At 46.4% G+C, this 18,709-nt stretch overlaps 1 protein-coding gene and 1 pseudogene across 3 annotated transcripts in view; one reads left to right on the forward strand and one right to left on the reverse strand.

Moving 5' to 3' along the window:
- LOC311104998 overlaps positions 1–2,330 on the forward strand; it is a 6,079-nt pseudogene extending 3,749 nt beyond the window's left edge. The window contains exons 11-13 of the transcript in view: positions 11–157; positions 1,304–1,558; positions 1,909–2,330. The product of the transcript in view is annotated as an uncharacterized misc_RNA (transcript). The remainder of the gene's footprint in view (positions 1–10; positions 158–1,303; positions 1,559–1,908) is intronic.
- Positions 2,331–5,609: 3,279 nt separating this feature from the next.
- LOC311105249 (E3 ubiquitin-protein transferase RMND5B-like) lies at positions 5,610–14,862 on the reverse strand. Of its 2 annotated transcripts, none has more exons than XM_084147335.1 (10): positions 14,820–14,862; positions 12,322–12,494; positions 11,170–11,312; positions 10,862–10,999; positions 10,642–10,742; positions 9,881–10,047; positions 8,412–8,577; positions 8,160–8,262; positions 7,801–7,955; positions 5,610–7,657 (listed from the first exon to the last, which is right to left on the reverse strand). In XM_084147335.1, the coding sequence occupies exons 2-10, from the start codon at positions 12,458–12,460 to the stop codon at positions 7,594–7,596; spliced, it is 1,176 nt and encodes a 391-aa protein (XP_084003461.1). In that variant the 5' UTR covers positions 12,461–12,494; positions 14,820–14,862; the 3' UTR covers positions 5,610–7,593. The 2 variants fall into 2 exon arrangements, with proteins under 2 accessions (XP_084003461.1, XP_084003462.1); XM_084147336.1 differs by lacking the exon at positions 14,820–14,862 and adding an exon at positions 14,528–14,544.
- Between the last annotated feature and the right edge of the window lie 3,847 nt (positions 14,863–18,709).

An 18,709-nucleotide genomic window follows, 5' to 3' on the forward strand; every position in this document is an offset into this window, starting at 1 on the left:
GCATTCCCAGCGTGCACTGCAGCTGCAGCTGTACAAGGCCCAGCAGGAGAAGAACAGACTGCAGAAGGAACTGGATGCTCTGAGGGGGGAGAGACAGAGAGAGGGTCAGGGGAGTCTGAAGGGAACCAGTCCTACTCTGGAGGAGACTCAGTGGCAGGTGAGAGGGTTGGAGGATGGAGTGGGGAAGGTAAGGGTTAGGAGGATGGAGTGGGAAGGTGAGAGGGGTTGGAGGATGGAGTGGGGAAGGTTAGGGGGTAGGAGGATGGAGTGGGGAAGGTGAGGGGGTAGGAGGATGGAGTGGGGAAGGTGAGGGGGTTGGAGGATGGAGTGGGGAAGGTGAGGGGGTAGGAGGATGGAGTGGGGAAGGTGAGGGGGTAGGAGGATGGAGTGGGGAAGGTGAGGGTTAGGAGGGATGGAGTGGGGAAGGTAGGGGGTAGGAGGATGGAGTGGGGAAGGTAGGGGGGTAGGAGGATGGAGTGGGGAAGGTGAGGGGGTAGTAGGATGGAGTGGGGAAGGTGAGGGGGTAGGATGATGGAGTGGGGAAGGTGAGGGGGTTGGAGGATGGAGTGGGGAAGGTAAGGGTTAGGAGGATGGAGTGGGGAAGGTGAGAGGGTTGGAGGATGGAGTGGGGAAGGTTAGGGGGTAGGAGGATGGAGTGGGGAAGGTGGGGGGTAGTAGGATGGAGTGGGGAAGGTGAGGGGGTAGGAGGATGGAGTGGGGAAGGTGAGGGGTAGGAGGATGGAGTGGGGAAGATGAGGGGGTAGGAGGATGGAGTGGGGAAGGTGAGGGTTAGGAGGATGGAGTGGGGAAGGAGAGGGGGTAGGATGATGGAGTGGGGAAGGTGAGGGGGTTGGAGGATGGAGTGGGGAAGGTAAGGGTTAGGAGGATGGAGTGGGGAAGGTGAGGGGGTAGGAGGATGGAGTGGGGAAGGTGAGGGGGTTGGAGGATGGAGTGGGGAAGGTAAGGGTTAGGAGGATGGAGTGGGGAAGGTGAGGGGGTAGGAGGATGGAGTGGGGAAGGTGAAGGGGGTAGGAGGATGGAGGATGGAGTGGGGAAGATGAGGGGGTAGGAGGATGGAGTGGGGAAGGTGAGGGGGTAGGAGGATGGAGTGGGGAAGGTAGGGGGTAGGAGGATGGAGAGAAGTGGGTAAGAGAAAGTAAAAGTCCATAGAGATGGGTCCATGAACTACGATGGAAGGAGGACAGGTGGAGAGAGAGAAGGAATTGACTGAGGGATAATGGTGAAGAGCAGGGTTTATTTAGCATCCTCTTTAACCACCCCCCCTCCCCCCACTACCTTTCAGGTGTGTCAGAAGTCGGGTGAGATCTCGTTGTTGAAGCAGCAGCTGCGTGACTCCCAGGCAGAGGTGACCAGCAAGCTGTCAGAGCTGTTCCAGCTGAAGACCCAGCTGAGGGAGTCCAGAGGAGAGCTGCGGATCCGTGATGGACAGATAGACGCGCTGCAGACAGCCCTACAGGAGGCGCAACCACGACGACAGGGGAAAGGGGAGCGGAGGCGAGTGGGACACTAGAGTCTCGAGGATCAGGAGGGGCATCAGGTATAGATATGTGGTTCTCTGTAGCTCAGTCGCTAGAACATGGCGCTTGCACCTCCAGTGTTGTGGGTTCGATTCCTGGGGCCACCTATACGTAAATGTATGCCGCATGACTGTAAATCGCTTTGGATTAAAGTGTCTGTTAAATGGCATATATTATTATTATATTATTATTTTGTTATGTTATGTCATGTTTGATTGTTATATATTTGTGAGACTAATGTTACTGTGTTGGCCAGTAAGCTAATTGGAGATCATTAAAACGTCTGTCTCTCTATCTCTCTCTGCCCCCCTCTCTCTCTCTTCCTCCTCTCCCCCTCTCTCTCTCCCTCCCTCTCTCTCTTTATCTCCAGGCCCTACAGAGGAGCGTCTGCGAGCAGAGCTGTTGTTAGAGCGTCGTCAGAGCGAGGCCCAGGCTACGGCCTTCGAGGAGGAGAGACAGACGTGGCATACAGAGAAGGAGAAAGTGATCCGCTACCAGAGAGAGCTGCAGGCCAGCTACCTGGACATGTACCACCACAACAAACTACTGGAGAGAGAAGTATACCAGCTCAGAGGAAGAGGAGGTGGAGAGAGAGGAGGAGGAGGAACGCTGGAGAGGGAACTGCAAGATGTGAGGGGAGGAAGAGGAGGAGAAGGAGGAGGACGAGAGATGGGAGACTACAGTAACGAGTCACTGGAGAGGGAAGTGCAGGAGGTGAGGAGAGGAAGAGGAGGAGGAGAGAGAGAAAGAGGAGAGGAGGACAGTAAACCTCCCCTGGTCTTCCCTGGATAGAGAGGATAGAGTCGTCTGAGATTTGACTGGGTGGGCACTAGAGGGGGGGCCTATTCCAAACCAAACACTCGCCCCCTCTTCCTATCTCCTTCATGAAGACTCAGGCTTCTTACAGACTTGAAAGGACAGGAGGGCCCCATTCCAAACCAAATCCTCACCCCTTATCTCTATGTCCTTGTGGAGGGCCCAGTTCCAATTCCAAAGCAACTCTGCACTCCTATACTCCTAGACCTGTATGAACTAGACTGAATAGTGTGCATATATAATCAGCAATGCAATAATACACCCCATCTGGTACTGTTTATTGGAGGTTCCACTTCCTACTTCCTCTTTCAATCCACCAATCAATGACAACTTCCTGTTTCAGTCCACCAATAAATGACAGCTTATTAAGAGTCGAGAACACTGTACATTCCCTCAAACACGACACTGACCAAACCTCACTTTAGAGGGCTGCTTGTATGTACAAATAATGATAATAATAATAATAACCTATTTGTAAATGTTACTTAATCTAATGTTGTTCTGTGTGTATATATTCAAACCAGTGTGTTTGATAGTTCCAATCCTCACAGCCGTTCTGTGGGCTAGTTGAAGTTCAATCACTGACTGGGGTAAAGTAAGGGTAAGTGCGCCCCAAATGGCACCCTATACCCTGTATAGTACACTACTTTTGACTAGGACCTATAGGGCTCTTGTCAAAAGTAGTGCACTATATAGGGAATAGGGTGCCGTTTTGGATGCAAAGAACGATCTAAAGGGATTTGGGTTTTGTCCCGGTGTGGTGAGATACGGTCATTGTCTCTGTGGTGGGTACAATAGGCCTAATGTAAATGACATTAAATGTTCTCTTCATTCAGGGGAGCGTCCAGGGTGCTGGGCTCAGAGAGGAGGAAGCTGTACCACTGAGTTAAGTAGGATTACTAGACCTTCAGAGGCTATTGCTCTGCCATTAACAACAAGGGCAATTTTAGTGATGAGGATGACAAGATCTTTTTTGGGGGTAAAATTACCCTTTAAGAAAACTGCAATACTGTAACAATACTGTATTGAGGACGTTTTATAGAATGTATATTTATTTTCATGTGATTCTATTTTCTGTCCCCAAATCACTATATTGTAATCTGTATATAGTTGTAATTTGGATATACTAATGCTGCAGAAGCATGTACTGTTTGAGTAAAGGACACTTTGAATGAATAGCCAAATACAGCCTAGTATTAAAGCTCTGGCCATTATTCTGCATCCCATTGGACTAAATACTGATCATTCACTTGTATCTATCGTTGCTGTCGGAGGAAAACCTCATCTCCTAAACAGAAACTGTTAATCAAATGGAAGAAATTGCCATATTTTCTCAATAACAAACATACAATTACAAAACTTGAGAAGCTGTTTTGAATACATTTTCTTGGTCCTAGAGTCATTAAATATTCAGAGAGTACATTGAGGGGAGTTACTGCTTTCAATACATGTAAAAAGATATATGGCAAAAATAGTTTTTCACCCGACAGCGATGCTTTGAAAAGTAAATACTGTACTATCCTTGTGTTAAACCACTGGAATTAAATAACAAATATATATACACATTATATATGTTGCTTCTGAATTTATATAATAAACATTTATCAAGTGGTGTGAGGGCAATTTTCTTTATGTTAGCTGTTGACTAAGGAATACAAACAAAAGCACAACCTGTACCTACAACTTGTAGTAGTCCAGTGGTAAGCTACTGTAATGTTCTGTACCGTGCTATACTATACTACACTGAGCCCTGTGACGTACATCAACCCTAGAGTCTTGTACTACATTTAGCTCAGACTTTGTTACCGTTCCCCCATCCTCCTGGGACTTTAAATACCTATCTGTTGTGTGCAGGACTGGACAATAGGAGAATCTCTCAATTGCGTACTCCTCGCCTCCTTCTCAAAACCCATTGGAGGAGAAGGTCAGAGGGGAGGGACCACTGGCTTATTCGTACAATGGGTTTTGAGAAGGAGGCGAGGAGAGAGGACACGAGGAGTATGCAACTGAGATCCTCCCAATATCTCTAGTGAAGGAGACTATTAACTGAGAGATGATTTTTTGTGGCCCCTCTAGACTACGGGCTGGAGGAAGCTGCTGGGAAAATACCCTTTAGAATGTCTCTGCCTTGGATCCTTATCCCAGCACACACACCCTGTCACTCCCCTGTACAACCCTGGCTTACAAATACACACACACACCACCCCTCCCTCCCTTGTCCAACCCTGGCCGCTACGTGCCTCCTCCCTGAGTTTGGACATTAGAGGTCAGAGGTCAGCCCAGATGGAAACTGGAGGATCTTTGTTAGCTTAAGGAACAGGTCTTTCTATGGGAGCCAGCCAAGGTAATCTGTAGAGAAGGGGAGTAGCTGCCCTGGATGGTTTTGTGAAGTTGAGTGCTGGACACACACACAACAAACACCCAGTGTTATTTTAGAACCCAGATGTAAACATATGTGTGTGTGTGTACCACAGGTGGCTGGTGGCACCTTAATTGGGGAGGAGGGCTCATAGTATAGGCTGGAACAGAATCAATGGAATGGTATGGAACTCTCAAACACATTTAAATGTGTTTGATACCATTTAATTTACTCCATCCTAGCCATTACTATGAGCCCTCCTCCCACCCACTCTCAAGCATATATGACTTGTGTAATTGCAAGGTTCATGATTTGAGCAGTTAGCTAACAGGGGGGGGGGGGGTCAAGCCAAACACCATCTCTCCCTCTGACTCACCAACCTCCATCTAACAATATTATATAAACCAGGGCTTAATATAACTCCACTGCTCACATAGGTGACTGTCTGTGGAGTGTTGGACGACGATGGTGAAAGATAACTCATGCTTCTGTGTGTTGCTGCTCTGTATGTGGGAGGGACTCTACACGGTTTGGATTTCAACCATTCAGTGTAGGTGGTTTACAGTATCACATACAACTATACCACACACCAGTTAAAGTCAACAGGAGGACAATTGTTTGCGTGAAGTGAATACAGCTAGCCCAGGTGGGGACCTTTCTGCAACTAAATTCTCAGGCTGGCAACCAAAACTAAGGCATGTTGTTTAGTATGTAGAAGTCATCTACAGTGTGGTCCTGTCGCCATCTGGTGGCATCAGCAAGAGGAGCATGTGAGTCAACCTCAATAGCTAATATTGGCTCTCACCAAAACAATTGTTACACGGTACATCTTTCTGCAGCTGACTGAACCAAAAACCAACCAAACTGTAATACTTTCCACAAACATAGAAACAGAGTTGGAGTATAAAGTTTTTATTCCATTTTAAGATGCAAGTATAATATGAAACATGTTAGAGGATAAATATGTACAATACAACTTGAATAAAGAAAGAGAAGCAGGTAAAAGTCAAACCTATCATACAAGAACTCAATAACTGACTACTGGAAAAGAAAAATAACCCAAAGAAGAAGCAGCCATAACAGACCTTAATGTATTCTGTCAACCTGGGAAAGGAGATGAATGATTGTCAACCAAATGCAGTAAATAAAATGTAAAATCAACCAAACAAGTGTGCGCACACACAAAGCATAAAATATTTTGTCTTTTTTTTTTATACCTGCCACCATCATTCATTCTGACTGGAGATCAGTGCAGAGTTGATATAATGGCTGACTGCTACCATGTGTTGGCTGTTAAAGAGATGCTGGTGCAGAACTCGCTGACATCACCATTCCATGGGCTGGTATGACATCACCATTTCATGGGCTAGGAGCTATCGGTTTGGACAACGGAGAAGGATTTGATCATGGATCCAACCCAAAACTGATGTTACTATTTTGTGGCATAATTATATTTCATAAAATGTATTATGTTAATTATCGCTTCACTATTTTACAGGAGACGTGATTCTAGCGATGATAAATAAAAACAAAAGCAGAGTTCACAGTAGTAGATTTGTTTTTGTTGAATACATGGGCATACACAGAACAAGAAACATGGCTTCCTTCTTCAGGAAAATATTGTTATTGGAGCCAGTCGCAAAATCAATCAGCCAATTGACCCTCGACCTCTCCATCGATCACAACTGTTGATCATCACACTGATACATGTACTGTAACCCAAAGTGACTTTCAACCAATCAGGGCCTTTATTATATCGTCGCCAAAAAGATACATGTTATTTTTTTTAATAATACAATCAGTGTTCCATTCACAAACTGTAACCACGGTCACCTCCACCTATCAGCCAATCACAACCTCTCAATACAATTTTTATGCGAATACACTTTCTCAGAGGCCACTTAGCTTTACCTCTGTAATATAGAAGTTTAAATACTCTCCTGAAATCAGACAACTTCCTAAAGAACAATGTCACATCACCCCTCTAACATTCAACTGAGCCATTCTGTGTACTGAGGAAATCCTACAGATGGACAGATAGAGGAAAGAAAAAAGGAACAGAGCAGTCATCCAAATACCCTATCAACGTCAACTTGATACCCTATCAACGTCAACTTGATACCCTATCAACGTCAACTTGATACCATATCAACGTCAACTTGATACCCTATCAACGTCAACTCAACTTGATACCCTATCAACGTCAACTCAACTTGATACCCTATCAACGTCAACTCAACTTGATACCCTATCAACGTCAACTCAACTTGATACCCTATCAACGTCAACTCAACTTGATACCCTATCAACTCAACTTGATACCCTTATCAACTCAACTTGATACCCTTATCAACTCAACTTGATACCATATCAACTCAACTTGATACCATATCAACTCAACTTGATACCCTATCAATGTCAACTTGATACCCTATCAACTCAACTTGACACCATATCAACATCAACTCAACTTGATACCCTATCAAAATCCCACAAAAGAAAACATAACGCCTCATCACATCCTTAAAGAAAAAGCCTATAAGTTCTGCAGGCAGTTGCAAATGAACGAGTGTCGATGAATGAACAATACTTTTGTGAGACGTTTCCTTGGTTCTCATGTCCACCGACTCCTTTCTCTCTCCCTATGGGTAGAAGTTATTTGTTGGGCCATCCACATCGGCCCCAGGTACACTAGGAGCTGTTGAGGGGGGAATGACGAGGCGGGAGTATTACAGCCTTGGGCCATCACTGGGGGGGGGGGGGGGGGGGGGGGAATTGGTGCCTGTGAGGAGGTAGGATGGGGAATTGACAGGTCCTGGGGTAGCAGGTAGATTCTGTAGCTCCACTCTGCCTGGGGGTTTCAGGAAACAGGATGGGGGATCAAAAGAAGATCTGCTTGGCATCTGACGGGTTCTGCTCCATGGGACAGTAGGGACATTTCAGTCTGAGGAGAGGAGATGGAGGACAGAGAGAGTTAGACATACACAGGCAGGCAGGAGAGTTTAACCACAGAATTACACAGGTCTGACTCTGCCAATGGTTGAGTGCCAGCCTGTCTGTCTGTCGGTCAGCCTGGATCAAACTTACTTTCCAGCGTTGGTGAGTTTGTTGAGGGCATCTCTGGAGATGACGTGTCCACAGATGAGCTTCATGGGAGGGTTGCTCTCTGATGTCTGCTGCCTGAGGATGGGACAGGCGAACACAGAGTGGTACCAGCACTTCTTCCCCAGGTCTATCTCAATCTGGAGGGAGAGGAGACAGGACCGTTACCCTTCTATGACAACCTTCATTAATAATCCATTATAAATGGTTATAGTCCTATAGATGTTAGGAATACTTATGAATTACAATTCATGCTTTTAAAATGCTAATAAATACTCTGAGTCGTCGTCGCCCAGAAAAAGTCATGAGAGAATAGCAGAGAGAGCTTAGAGAGGGAGACTTACAGGCAGCTCGTCTTTGTGTGTCCAGACTCCACTACATTGTCTCTGTTCGATCACCTGTTTGATGTTCATCAGGACTGGCAGAGCCATGCAGCCTGACGCAAAACTGACAGAGAATAACATTCAACACAGAAATCACAGATACTTACTGCAGTGAAAAACAAAGACATTGAGCATTGAAAGGAATCTTACTATCAGCGTCATACTCACTGCCGTGTGTGTGTGTGTGTGTGTGTGTGTGTGTGTGTGTCTAACCTGACACTGAGAGGTGACTCTACAGAAAGCCCCAGCAGAGAGCAGGCGTCCCTGGTGAAGCTGTTACAGATCTCAGCCCACTGGTTGGTCTCTAGCAGCGAGCGGTAGGGAGAGTTCTCTATGCCGTGCCGCAGGTACACCAGACTACCCATGAGGATCTGGATGTCTGGGGGAGAGGAGACACTGTTATTAAGGATGTCTGGGGGAGAGGAGACACTGTTATTAAGGTTGTCTGGGGGAGAGGAGACACTGTTATTAAGGATGTCTGGGGGAGAGGAGACACTGTTATTAATGATGTCTGGGGGAGAGGAGACACTGTTATTAATGATGTCTGGGGGAGAGGAGACAGTGTTATTAAGGATGTCTGGGGAAGAGGAGACAGTGTTATTAAGGATGTCTGGGGGAGAGGAGACAGTGTTATTAAGGATGTCTGGGGGGAGAGGAGACAGTGTTATTAAGGATGTCTGGGGGGAGAGGAGACAGTGTTATTAAGGATGTCTGGGGGAGAGGAGACAGTGTTATTAAGGATGTCTGGGGGAGAGCAGACAGTGTTATTAAGGATGTCTGGGGGAGAGGAGACAGTGTTATTAAGGATGTCTGGGGAAAAGGAGACAGTGTTATTAAGGATGTCTGGGGGAGAGGAGACAGTGTTATTAAGGATGTCTGGGGGAGAGGAGACACTGTTATTAAGGATGTCTGGGGGAGAGGAGACACTGTTATTAAGGATGTCTGGGGGAGAGGAGACACTGTTATTAAAGATGTCTGGGGGAGAGGAGACAGTGTTATTAAGGATGTCTGGGGGAGAGGAGACAGTGTTATTAAGGATGTCTGGGGGAGAGGAGACAGTGATCAGGAAGGATGTCTGGAGGGAGAGGACTCTTCAAAACCACCAGGAGGCCCCAGCCAGAGTGTGTCTCTGTCCCTACCCCTCTTCAAAACCACCAGGAGGCCCCAGCCAGGGTGTGTCTCTGTCCCTACCCCTCTTCAAAACCACCAGGAGGCCCCAGCCAGGGTGTGTCTCTGTCCCTACCCCTCTTCGAAACCACCAGGAGGCCCCAGCCAGGGTGTGTCTCTGTCCCTACCCCTCTTCGAAACCACCAGGAGGCCCCAGCCAGGGTGTGTCTCTGTCCCTACCTCTCTTCAAAACCACCAGGAGGCCCCAGCCAGGGTGTGTCTCTGTCCCTACCTCTCTTCAAAACCACCAGGAGGCCCCAGCCAGGGTGTGTCTCTGTCCCTACCCCTCTTCAAAACCACCAGGAGGCCCCAGCCAGGGTGTGTATCTGTCCCTACCCCTCTTCAAAACCACCAGGAGGCCCCAGCCAGGGTGTGTCTCTGTCCCTACCTCTCTGGTGCTGTGAGGTGTAGGACTGTTAGTGCCTCCATTCAGACCATCATATATCTGCTCTATACATTTCTATATGTCCCACCCTCCTGACCTGAACAGGGCCCAGGCTGTCTGTGTCCCCTACCTCTCTGGTGCTGTGAGGCGAAGGGCTGGAAGTGCCTGGCGTACTGTAGCGCCTCCAGCTGGTTGGTGATGCCTCCGTTTAACAGGCTGATGAAGTAGAGGCGGTGCAGCTTGAACTCCAGGGTACTGTTCAGGTCCAGCAGGCGCTGCCGGTTTGTTACTGCCCACCTGGAGCCAGGGAGAGAGACGCTTGTAATCATGTAATTAGTGCACACCATAGCAAACTGAAAACAATCATTTCTATTGGACAAATTCAGGTAGGTACCTCCCCGTCTCCTTCTGTTTGGCTCCTAGTGAATAGACCCCAGGGTTGGGCTCAATTACATTTCAATTCAATCAATTCAGGAAGTTAACCGAAATTCCAATTAACCTTCAACTCTGGTATTGACCCCAAACCTGACCGGGTGTCTACAAGTCTTTCAGATCTCAATTGTTTTCACTGTTCTAAAGTCAGTTACTGAATGGCTCAAAATGATCAAAGAGGGGTGTGATTCACATTGAACTCCACACAGAGAGGAGATAGAGTACATACTCTAGTGCTGGTCTGAGGTCAGTATATAACAGAGAGGAGGTACAGTACATACTCTAGTGCTGGTCTGAGGTCAGTATATAACAGAGAGGAGATAGAGAGGAGGTACAGTACATACTCTAGTGCTGGTCTGAGGTCAGTATATAACAGAGAGGAGATAGAGAGGAGGTACAGTACATACTCTAGTGCTGGTCTGAGGTCAGTATATAACAGAGAGGAGGTACAGTACATACTCTAGTGCTGGTCTGAGGTCCTGCATCCTCAAGGCCTCCAGGATCCTGTTGAGTTCCAAGAACGGCTGCTTCATGCTCATGTCAATCACTACTCCAGACTCCTGGGACACACACAACAGAGAAGGCAGGCAGTTTTAATACATATACAAGTTCTTCAATTCTGGTTCTGGGGACCAACAGGGTGTGCAGGATTTTGTTTCATATCAATTGTTCTGTTTACCTGACATAGGTCCTCTGCCACGCTCAGCATGCCTTGTCTGTACAGGTGTTCCACGATGGTCTCACTCAGGTACTTTTGTCTCTCAGGTGAGTCCCACACTGTCTCTGCCACTACTGCACTCACCTCTGCATCAAAGTTCTACAGCAACGACGACCAGGAAACAACCAAAGGACAAGAGGAAATACATTTCTCCCTTGTGTGCTTACGTTTATAATATTGGCTTAAACCACAAGGAAGTTGTGTCAAGATTCATATTTTCTAAAAATATAAAGATACTACAATGAAAGCATTTATTGGGAAACTCTTACCCTGTCGATAGCTTTGCCGACTTTGGAGACACTGCCGTGGATGTCCTTGTGTCTGGAGGCCAGCAGCTGTACCGTTTCTTTAATGTTCTTACAACACTGGGCCATCGTCTGAGACAGCACCGACAGATCTGCATCTTGTACCCCTAAAGGAGAGCCATATATTCAGAGAGTTGGGACATTGAGGTTTCTGCATTGTGATGCATTGACATGACACAACATTCTATGGCAGCCATGTTGGCGCCATATAAATATAGGGTGTGTTCGTCAATTCAATCTGGAGTGCCAGAGTGCACTCTGGGCGTTCGTAAATTCAGAGTGTTTCGCTCTCGGAGCGTTCAGAGCGCACACTGGACGCTCTGGCCGAGGAGTAGGGTTGATCTGAGCGTTCGGACCTCACAACGACAGTCAAGCACCCAAGCTAACTGGTTAACGTTGGCTAGCTACTTCCAGACACAAATGAGAGAAAACCTCACTGACCATTTTACTAGCCCTAGCAGAGCAGGTTAGGCTGTTTTCATGTTATCCAGAGCGTTGGTGACTAACTGTGCTGCTGGCAACAATTTAATTATGTTTTTTTGCCAACATTTACTGACACCGGCCATATTCAACGGGTGTTGAGCGTTCGTAAATTCCTTCGTTATTATGCACTCTCGGAGTAGATAGCCAGAGCAAATTTACGAACACACCAATAATTACATATTTCTATGGTTAGCACACCATTACCGTTACATGGGAATATTCAAACAATGCTATGTAACTGAATGTCTAGAATTAGAACACTATTCAACATTCTAAAAGTTGCCCCAACTCTCAAATACGTGTCTCTGCCCTGAAGGAGACAGCAAGTTATAATGTTAAAAGGCTAAAAGCAGTCCTGTTGAAAGTTACATAAAGAGACCTATGAATCACTTCTGTGCCTGAACACTCATGAGTCATGGCACGCAACCGGAGCAAAGCAATATTTCATAACTTCATTGCATATTGTTCGATGCTTTAGTTATACTCTTGCATCAAATTCCTTGAATATGGGGCCTTTAACAGTGTGTGCAGGTATCTATCATTATTTTATTTTGTACCATGCACCTGCAAGTTACAGGATGACTGGAGTGAACACTACTTCTAAACTAGAGCGTGGAGGTGGCTTGGCCTTACCGAATGTGACCAGCTGTCCCCGTAGCTCACAGACGCTGCGTAGTAGTTCGTCCAGCCGTTCCTCTGACTGGTGTCCGTACATGACAAACCTATGGAGCACCTTCTCCAGCTCCCGCTCCACACACGCACACTGCTCCATCCCTAGACTGGGACCCTACTGCATTCACTAGCACCTTGGAGAGAGAAGACACATAACCAAGGGAACTAGGCCTAGGTCAGTGGTTCTCAAACTCTCCCCAGGGACCCCCAGGCATTTCACCATTTTTTTGTAGCTCACCAGATTCACCTAGTCAAGGGCCTGAACTAGCTCATCTGATTCACCTAGTCAAGGGCCTGAACTAGCTCATCTGATTCACCTAGTCAAGGGCCTGAACTAGCTCATCTGATTCACCTAGTCAAGGGCCTGAACTAGCTCATCTGATTCACCTAGTCAAGGGCCTGAACTAGCTCATCTGATTCACCTAGTCAAGGGCCTGAACTAGCTCATCTGATTCACCTAGTCAAGGGCCTGAACTAGCTCATCTGATTCACCTAGTCAAGGGCCTGAAGTAGCTCATCTGATTCACCTAGTCAAGGGCCTGAACTAGCTCATCTGATTCACCTAGTCAAGGGCCTGAACTAGCTCATCTGATTCACCTAGTCAAGGGCCTGAACTAGCTCATCTGATTCACCTAGTCAAGGGCCTGAACTAGCTCATCTGATTCACCTAGTCAAGGGCCTGAACTAGCTCATCTGATTCACCTAGTCAAGGGCCTGAACTAGCTCATCTGATTCACCTAGTCAAGGGCCTGAACTAGCTCATCTGATTCACCTAGTCAAGGGCCTGAACTAGCTCATCTGATTCACCTAGTCAAGGGCCTGAACTAGCTCATCTGATTCACCTAGTCAAGGGCCTGAACTAGCTCATCTGATTCACCTAGTCAAGGGCCTGAAGTAGCTCATCTGATTCACCTAGTCAAGGGCCTGAACTAGCTCATCTGATTCACCTAGTCAAGGGCCTGAACTAGCTCATCTGATTCACCTAGTCAAGGGCCTGAACTAGCTCATCTGATTCACCTAGTCAAGGGCCTGAACTAGCTCATCTGATTCACCTAGTCAAGGGCCTGAACTAGCTCATCTGATTCACCTAGTCAAGGGCCTGAACTAGCTCATCTGATTCACCTAGTCAAGGGCTTGATGATTAGTTGAGAAGTTGAATCAGGTGTGCTAGCTGTAGAATAGATCAAATACCTGGAACAGCTGGGGGTCCCCGAGGAGAGGTTTGAGAAGCACTGAACAATGTCACAAACAATAGCTCAGCATTTTTCAATCAACCCATGGACCCTACTGTTGTGTTTCACTACTAGCATAACTGATTAAGCCTAACTGGTCAACAAAATCCTTTACATTTAAATTTTAACATACGCTCTTATCCAGAATGCATACATTTTTCATACTGGCCCCCCGTGGGAATCGAACCCAAAACCCTGGCGTTGCAAGCGCCATGCTCTACCAACTGAGCTACAGTAGGCCTTTACTAGTTTAATCAGATTTGCTAAAGCCTACAGTGAACTATGGCACAGTTTGGACAGTATTCATAATCATTGACAGGCAACAGAAAAGATTAAAGAAGACCAATCTATTCTAGATCAACAAGTGGATATCACTGTTGTTAGGCCTGAATGTTTTGGCCAGGCATCCCTGGTGTATCCATTTGAAAAACATTGTTTTGCAACTTTGCTCTTCTCGTCATAACATATCTAAACTTCTGTTTTACATTTTAAATTTGACAAATAACAAAATTGCTATGTAGGTACACATTACGTTAAAAACGGCTACTTTTGGAACCGGTTTACTCGCTGAAGCTAATAGGCCCTGTCCATAGCCTCAAGCCCTCGACCAATGACATTCGACTGCAACACAGGGTTAGCACGTTAGGCTAACTAGCCAAATCGTTTGCTGACACTTTGTTTGAGTCAAGTCACGTAGCTAGCTACAGTAGATAGCGAAAGACTAAGAATCTAGCCAGCTGTGTTCTTGCTACTTACTAAACTCACAACAAAGCTCTGATAGCAGCTATGTTAGCAAATATCAAGTTAGCCATATCCACAACAACATTAACGTTACCAAGCCAGCTACCGTTATATAGCTACTGGTAGCTAGACGTTATCTAGCTGTATAAGAACTCGTATCAAACACCACTTGGTTACGATGGCGATTATCATACCTCTGACAATCCTAATGGCAGCGAAGAAATGTTGGTGAGTAGCTAGCTAGGTTTTGATACTCTATCCTTTCGCATACATTTCAAGTTGTCGCATAACGTAAACCTAGCAATGGACCGAAGCTGTTTATGTTTGACTTGGCAATAATGGTGTATTTTAATCGATTGCATAGTTAGAAAGATAGTCAGATTATCCAAATATTTTTTGAAATTCTCAAATATATCAACAACATGTCAGAAAATACAAAAATGTGTTAAAAGGACAACATAAAACGTCCAAAGAAACACCACTTGCCTGTCGTGACAGCGATTCTCCACCAGTTGAACTTCCTTCCTGTGTCGCACGTCTCGGATTTTCATAATAAAAGTACTGTAGCTACTTTGCCCATAAATGTAAGGTTCTTAGACTTGATTCAATGTTTTAATATTTACAGAGTTCCATCCTCTGGTACATAATCACGTAGCCTTATAAAACAAGTACAATTTAGGTTTCAAAGTGATAGCATTTGATTCCAATATTAAATTGTCTCACATAGCCTACAAGTTAATTGCGAACCCAAGGTGGCGCTGTATGGACGGTTATGAATGGAGATCTATGGCCAGATTGCAGACCGATAGTGCAGACAGGTGTGTGGCTTGGAGCTGGCCAGGGGATTTCCCACCTGTGATGTAACTATCTGGTCATGACCCCAGACTGCCATTGATGTAAAACACACACACAAACCAGAAATGTGATTGTAGATTACTGAAAGGCGCTCATAAGACATCTAAATTATTTATGCAATCAATAAGTTCTAAGTCTAAATTCTGTCGCTTCATTAACTTGCATCAACACACACCGAGTGTATCAAAAGAAAGACAAATCTCAGTTTCACACTAGGGAGTCTGTGTGTAGCCTAGCCTAGGCTACTGGAGGCCAAACTTATGGAGATATAACTAATGAAGCACGTGTTTCAGAGGGAAGAAAAAGGCTGCATAGCCAGAGCAGTGCAGGTTCAGGTTAAGGATTCGATCAATCTTTTAGCGAGGCCCGGGTGGCCATCCAGCCCCAACCACACACAGCTTGCATCACAATCTCACAAAGGTTGCTACCATCATTCCCCTCATGCGTGAGCCAACTGAGAAGTTCCTTTCCCTGGAACACTTTCTCACCTCTACGTCTATGAAAGTCTTCCTATACGTTTGAATGAAATCCCACAGAGAGGAGAGTTTTGGAGCTGGAGATGTGATGCCTGCCCCATTGTCTTACGTTGCATGGCTCAGCTCACACTACTATGCTGCAGGTGCACGGTGGTCAAACCAGCAAGGGGTGTTCTACAGATTAGAGAAACACTAGTAAGGAAGATTAGTGTTGTTCTCTGCAGCTCAGTTGGTATGGCTCTTGCAATGGCAGGATAGTGGGTTCGATTCCCGGAACCACCCACACGTAAACAAATGTATGCACGCATGACTGTAAGTCGCTTTGGATAAAAGCGTCTGCTAAATGGCATATGTTATTATATTAGAACATCTGTACAAGTCAATTGAACTCCAATTGATCTCATCTTTCACTCCTTATGATCTAAACATGCATAATCACACTTTACAACAGACGATTGGAGGGATTTTTGCATGGGATCTTTCTAGAAGGTGCTATGAAGCCCCCAATAGGCTAAATTACAGTGATGCACATCAATCATTACACACACATGGATTGCTACAAGTTCGGTGACAGATTCACAAACCACAATCGCACCCCAAAAAGGACATCACAACAAACTAGGGCAGTTGAAAAAAAGCCAGATTTGAAATGTGACCCTGCTGGTTTCTATTCTGTCCTGTTTGTCATGAATACTAAGGGGTTGGTTGGTTCTTAAATACCCTCTCATGAGACTGAGCCTTGGTTTAGCATCACAGCCCAAAGATAGGAGCACAGGAAATAAACACACCCGTATGAGTTTACTGTCTGATGGAAAACTGAAGGTTATTGGACCAGGCTGAGACTGCTGCACCCAACCTTATACTGAACCTACCTGACAACGTGTTATTACATGTATTACTTCACTAGATCACTTTATAACAACATACATGACAGGGACAATGCACACTACTATAATGAGCATGTATATAACAGTGCAGGATGTATTATTGGGCACCCTGGCAACTCAGCAACATTGAACTTAGACTGGCACTGCAGGTTGGGGATGGTTGGTATAGTTGGCTTGTGAATGGATGGGTTTAGCCAGCTGGTGTGTGGGTATTTCTGTTGATAGAGCTGTTGATAGAGTAGATGTAGTTTTGTATTGGCTGCTGTGGTTAATCTAACCCTGGGCTGAATGTAAAGCCCCTCCATAGTCGAGGTGCCAGGTAGACTTTCCCATGAGTCCACCACTAGACCACTAGCCCCACAGCAATACAATAACCCCCTGAACTCAGGGACGGCAGAGCGAGATGGAGAGAGAGAGAGAGGTGGGGAGAGAGAGAGGGAGAGAGAGGGGAGAGAGGGAGAGAGAGGGGTGGGGAGAGAGGGAGAGAGATGGGGGGATTAGAGAGAGGGAGAGAGAAAGGGAGAGAGAGATGGGGGGATTAGAGAGAGAGATGAGAGAGAGAACATCCAAGAGATCATCTGACCATACAATATGCCTGAATTTACTGTAATACATGGGCAAAAGTTCACAGCTATCTGGCGCATGTTTCCGTCTCATGTTGTGTCAGATAGTGATAGTGGTTCACTGTTCTCTATCACTATGTGTGTAACTTCTCCCCCGCGTCTGCCTTGTGATATCTATGTGTATTTATAACATGTCATAAAATAATGTAGGCCAGTTTACTGTAGGAGAATCTGACAAACCATGGCAACCAAACCAACCGCTGTCTCCTGGCTGTCTATCTGCTGAGGCCTCTGATCCAGAATACAACAATAGCTGGAGAGGATAGCTAGGCGTGTAGGATGACATCGCCGCTTATACTTAAGTGATGATCTAGGATCCGTTTTGCCACTTACATCCTAATATCTAAGTCTGTAGCTGATGGAGAGTAAACTGATCCTAGGCCTGTGTTAGAGATAGAGTCTGTCCAGTTGTCCAGGGGAATGAGGTCTCTCTGCCCCTGACATAAAATTACTGCTATAATGCTCTCTCAGTCACTGTTTGCATTCCAAATGGCACCCTATTTCTTATATAGTGCACTTCTTTTGACTAGGGCTCTGGTCAAAAGTAGTGTACTATATAAGGAATATGATGCCTTTTCGTACTAAGCCCACTGTCGTTATGTTGCCTTGAATGAGACCAGCACTCAAGGAGTTTCCACTGGCTGTGCTGAATCAGCTAATGTCAGTAAGAGGATAGTAATCCACTGCTTTATTGGGTTAGTCCCAGAGGGACCATTGACTGTCCCCAACATGACAGAACAGGCAGACGCACGCACGCACGCACGCACGCACGCACGCACACACACACACACACACGCACGCACGCAGGCACACACACACACACACGCCCTCCCTCTGCAACTGGATCCTGGACTGCCTGACGGGCCGCCCCCAGGTGGTAAGGGTAGGTAACAACACATCTGCCACGCTGATCCTCAACACGGGGGCCCCTCAGGGGTGCGTGCTCAGTCCCCTCCTGTACTCCCTGTTCACCCATGACTGCATGGTCAGGCACGACTCCAACACCATCATTAAGTTTGCTGACGACACAACAGTGGTAGGCCTGATCACCGACAACGATGAGACAGCCTATAGGGAGGAGGTCCGAGACCTGGCCGTGTGGTGCCAGGATAACAACCTCTCCCTCAATGTGATCAAGACAAAGGAGATGATTGTGGACTACAGGAAAAAAAAAGAGGACTGAGCACGCCCCCATTCTCATCGACAGAGCTGTAGTGGAACAGATTGAGAGCTTCAAGTTCCTTGGTGTCCACATCACCAACTAACTATCATGGTCCAAACACACCAAGACAGTCGTGAAGAGGGCACGACAAGCCTATTCCCCCTCAGGAGACTGAAAAGATTTGGCATGGGTCCTCAGATCCTTAAAAAGTTATACAGCTGCACCATCGAGAGCATCCTGACTGATTGCATCACCGCCTGGTATGGCAACTGCTCGGCCTCCGACCGCAAGGCACTACAGAGGGTAGTGCGTACGGCCCAGTACGTCGCTGGGGCCAAGCTTACTGCCATCCAGGCGGTGCTCTCAAAATTGT

Source organism: Coregonus lavaretus (assembly GCF_964263955.1).
Source record: "Coregonus lavaretus genome assembly, chromosome: 29".
Classification (NCBI taxonomy): domain Eukaryota; kingdom Metazoa; phylum Chordata; class Actinopteri; order Salmoniformes; family Salmonidae; genus Coregonus; species Coregonus lavaretus.